Source organism: Aplysia californica, unplaced genomic scaffold (genome assembly GCF_000002075.1).
Source record: "Aplysia californica isolate F4 #8 unplaced genomic scaffold, AplCal3.0 scaffold00140, whole genome shotgun sequence".
Lineage (NCBI taxonomy): Eukaryota > Metazoa > Mollusca > Gastropoda > Aplysiida > Aplysiidae > Aplysia > Aplysia californica.
In genome coordinates, this window is record NW_004797410.1 from 583533 (window position 1) to 588532 (window position 5000).

Sequence of the window (5000 nt, forward strand, 5' to 3'; positions counted from 1 at the left end):
ATCTCTCTCTCTCTCTCTCTCTCTCTCTCTCTCTCTCTCTCTCTCTCTCGCCCTATCTTGAACTATAACTTTTAACGACGGAAGGCGAAATGTTTGCAGAACTTTGAAACATTTACTTTGATGAATCAATCAAACTTTTATAAGCAAATATTATGCTGTCTCGGAGTACAGTAAAACAGAGTACACATGAAAAACTCTTTTTTTTTATTTTATAGAAAACATGAAAGAGTTCCATTTTATCGACTTCTACTTGGAGAAAATTGATTGCCGTATTTCAGTTCTCTTTGGCTCCAGGTTTTTTCTTTAAAGATCGTGTGAGAAACCACAATTATTGTTCTTGTGCAAGCAGAACCTGCCCACGTCGTGTTGCCCAAACAGAGCGCAAGCTTTCGATGTGTTTTTCTTTCCTCGGAACCGGCCTCTACAGCAGATTGCAAAACTATAAATTGCCCATTAGCTCTCTGTGTTGACTCGGGCCAGATACAGAGAGAGGGGGAGGGGGGAGGAAGAGAAACGCCCCTTTAGTCTGTCCTCGTATTCATCGATACAATCCGACGATGACCAAGACGGCCCACGAACGACCAATGAGACGGCGAGGAATGGAAACACGCTCCAGCAAAGAGCAAGCATGGCGCTGACGTTCGAAATCGATACAAACCGCGGCGGTCGCCCATCTGTATCGACAAGCGACAAGGGGGCGGGGCGAAGGCGGGGCTTACAAGCGATGGTGACAGTCGCAACAGCTCCGCTCCCCTTTTCCTTTCGCCCGCGAAATAAAAAAGCGCCGGAGGTCTCCTTTACAGTATTATTTTGTGTGTATAGTTTGGCGTTCGGCACTCTCTCAGACTTCGATGAGAAGGACAAACCGAGAAGGTTCCTGGATCTTGTTGCGTCTCACCGCCAGCTACTCCAGAAGCTCTGTGTTTACCCCGTAACTCGGCGATCCCGCCACGGTTCAAACAGAACTCAGAACCTGAAGACACTACAAGGGGTGAACGCCTGGCTTTTATTCAATGGAATCAATTGAACAAGGAGAGGGAAAGTGAAATACTAATCCGTAAGACTATTTCAAAGTGTCATGCGGTGGCAATAAAAGTTGTGAGGTCGCGAGGAAATCTTTATCATCAACAAACAACGTGTGTTTATGCAAGCTGCGCTATCTCTTCAGATCTTTCTGACGTAGTGCTGTTCTGGAACCAAACATCTACGGTTACATAGAACGGGGAAAATACGCGTGTACATTGCGTAAATGAGCTGGGCGTACGCCGATCTATATGACAGTTCTATCTTCAGTATGATGTGTTTGCCGCGGACGCTCTCAACTGTGCTCTCATGTTCAAGAAGCGGACGATGATAAAGCATTTCCGTAAGTTTTTGTAGTTTTCATATCACTCCCAAACTATACCACTTTGGTTTTCCCGCTATAAATGTACATTGCTATGGTGATGACGAATTTCTGAGCAATTCTATATTTAGAAAAAGGAAGTACGGGTACACACCGAATCCACAATAACTTCATTTTCCTGCACTTAAAAGGAAAGAGAACTAAGCTTTTTTCTTTCAAGAGTTCTGATCTTTCTGTGGAAAACACCATGTCATCTTCTGACGAGGAGAAGAGCCGCAACGAGGGAGGTATGACCACCCCAGGTTCTGGGGGAGGTGGTGTGGACATGTCTTCAGGATCCCTGTTCATGAGAGCCTCAGATCGTTATCCCCGCACGCCAAAGTGCGCTAGATGCCGCAATCACGGCGTGGTCTCCGCTCTGAAGGGTCACAAGCGTTACTGCCGCTGGAGAGACTGCGTCTGCGCCAAATGCACGCTCATCGCCGAGAGACAAAGGGTAATGGCGGCCCAGGTGGCACTCAGGCGACAGCAGGCACAGGAAGAGAACGAAGCAAGGGAGCTGGGACTTCTCTACGGGCCCAACGGACTCTTACAGATGAACCCAGAGACGGTGGACTTTTTCCCGGAGGCGAAGACATTTCTTCACCAGCCACAGCAGCCCCCTCGCATGTCTCACCAGCCCCCAGTAGGTTCTGGGAGTGCAAACCTGACATCTTCGGGTCGGACTGCAAGTCCGAGAGATTCTCACTCACCAGGCCCGGTGTCTGCAGACAATGGTTTGGTCAGTCTCAGCCCAGGGGAGAGGCACCCAATGCCAGACGGTGGGCCAAACTCCGAGGCAGGAGCGAGGTCTCCAGGGTACCCGAGTCGGGTGCTGCAACAAGACACGAGCGAGCCTAGTGGTAAGTCACATTGTGTGTTGTCACGTTCGAAAATCATTCTTTGGTCATTTTAACACTCTTTGGAAATGTGACATTGTTTATTTGAGTGGTAGTTGTTCAGCTTCTAGTCACGATATCAGCTCGCTTCAGGGCACCGACGCTTAGTTATATCGCAAGGGGGATTTCCAGGTAAAGTCGTTATTCGAATAAAGACATCAAAGGGGTATTTCGTGATCTCCTTCCTTGTTTTTAATTGAATATGTCATGTTTCTGATTCGGCGATCTCTTCTTTTTCTTTTTCTCAAAAACTTTTTAAAAAGGGACTTAAGCGTTTGTGAAATGACGATGACGATATATTTTGTCAGGTACAGACGAGGACAACAACGAAAAAGAAAATTAGTAGAAGTGCACCACACTAGATGGTCTAATGGCTACATATGGGAGTGCACCGCACTAATGCCATTCAGTATAAATTGTCTTTTCACTGTTGAGCATACAGAAATGTTAAAGACAAGCAACGTCAGAGAAGTTATAGCTGTTTGAAAATAAAGAGGAAAAGGAGGAGAGGGGGGGGGGGAGTTGGTTTGTCTCAGCTTGTGCCAAGAGACTACAAACTTAACTGAGACAGATTTATGCTAGTCTCACGTGCCATTAAAACTTTGAACAACTGGGAGAGCAAGTTACTGACATGTATACAATAGAATTGTTTAACGAGTTTTAAGGCTAAAGTTGCAAACCTGTATTTGTTATAAATGTGAAACAGCAATAACAACAACAAAACCCCAACCCGACAAAATACACGATTTTTATTTTCTTTTATCTATTTCCAAATATTGTGAGTGACAGGAGAATTACATGTACCAAAAATGGCGTCCTTAGGGATGGGCTGAAAGGAAAACGAGGATGGGGGAAGGGGGGGGGGTTGTGGTATGAGGGTACTTTCATGGGAGGACACAAGTGAGTTGTTCAGGGCATGAATGAACGAGTGACATGAAAGGGATACTCCTGCTCCTTTGTTTTGCGACAGTTACATCAACACACACATATTGTTTGACTCACACACACACACACACATACACACACACAAACACACAAACACACACACACACACACACACACACACACACACATACACACACACACACACACACACACACACATTTTGTCTTTCTCTCATTTTCTCTTTTCTCTCCCAGCTCCTCTCTCTCCCCCCCCTCTCTCTCTCTCTCTCTCTCTCTCTCTCTTTCTCTCTCTCTCTCTCTCTCTCTCTCTCTCTCTCTCTCACACACACACACACTCTCTCTCGCTCTTCTGTCTCTTTCCTCGTTTTCTCTCTCTCTCTCTTTTACTTCTCATTTTCTCTCCGTCATTGTTCTTTTTTCTTTCTTTCTTTCTTTCTTTCTTTCTTTCTTTCTTTCTTTCTTTCTTTCTTTCTTTCTTTCTTTTTCGTTCTTACGCACAATTGTTTACTTTCTTTCGTTATAACTTTGGACAGATTAAATGAATGTGAGGACAATTTCCAGTCCATAATGGGACTGTGGCGCTCTCTCGAACGACGAACTTCCCCCCACATGTTAATCTCGAAAATTGAACTTTCACCTCCTTAAAGTGACGACTGTTATTTGAAAAAAATTCGTTCTCAACACCAGTAATCTTTATTGTTTTCGATTTTTGGTGTTGCTGTGCAAGGTAGGAGATTCAGCATCTACAGCTGTGTAGGCTCAGACCCATGATTATATGAATATATGAGGACAGGACAAGAATCCACAAGAACCACCAACGCCTATGAATGTTTTTCCTCTAACTTCCAAAGTTATTTCATGAGCTCTCACATTAACATTTTCCCTCTCCTGCTGAACCTGGAGAAATAATACCAGAGGACAGCACTTAACAATTTTTTAAAGAAAAAAAAAAGAAAAAAAAGTGCAAATAATGGTGTCGAATCACAAGAGTATCGCCGACAAGATGTTAGTCTTTACGGGGATTTTAGATCTGATGATTGAGAACAAAAAACTGGGTCGTTCAAAGATACGCCTAGCAGAACAAAAGCACAGACAATCATAATAAAATTGATAATTCTCCTTAATATGTTATGCTTTAGAAGTATAATGACATTTCAGAGACAAATTTTCTTAAAACAAAAACAAACCGAACGAATCGGTGCGGCTTGAGCTTCATGGCCAGTATTTTATGGAGAAGCCTTTGAAAAAAACAACCCCAAACAACAAAACAAAAAACACAACAACAACAACAAAACCCCATTAAAAGCTATCATGTTGCCGCTAATTGCAAATCTCCCCCATCCCCACCCCCCAAACAAGAACATTTGAAGCAGGTCTTCCACATACTGTTTGCTAACGATATTAGAATGTTATTCAGAATTTTAATTTCTACGGCGCACTTTGTTTCAAACTTATGGCTTATTATTTCATAACCCCAGTATTCCAGGTCCGATAGCTGAAAAGACTTTATTTATTGTGGAGATATGATGTGCCCTGTCACAGATTGTAAACTGCGGGGGTGGGGGGGTGGTTCACCCCATGTAAAGATGGGCCTCACTGGTGGCCCTGCTTCTTTTTTTTTTTCCTTTTGTTGCTTCACGCTGTCTTTCGGCTCGCTTTCTTCCTGCACCGAACAGCCGTTATCCTGTCTAAGTGCCCCTTTCTACTCCAACTCCAACTCAAACAAACGTACATTCAACAGAGTCAACATTGTTGTGCTGGAACACAGGCGCATCCTCCGAAAGTGGACGGGCATAGAAAAGCTTTAGCGAC

The 5000-nt window shown here is 44.0% G+C and overlaps 1 protein-coding gene across 1 annotated transcript in view; it reads left to right on the forward strand.

Annotated features, from left to right (window-relative positions):
- The first annotated feature begins 42 nt into the window (after positions 1 to 42).
- The window catches only part of LOC101854080 (doublesex- and mab-3-related transcription factor A2), a 36780-nt gene continuing 31822 nt past the window's right edge, over positions 43 to 5000 (forward strand). The window contains exon 1 of the mRNA XM_005096874.3: positions 43 to 2247. Within this exon, the coding sequence (XP_005096931.1) occupies positions 1593 to 2247 (655 nt within the window). The 5' untranslated portion in view covers positions 43 to 1592. The remainder of the gene's footprint in view (positions 2248 to 5000) is intronic.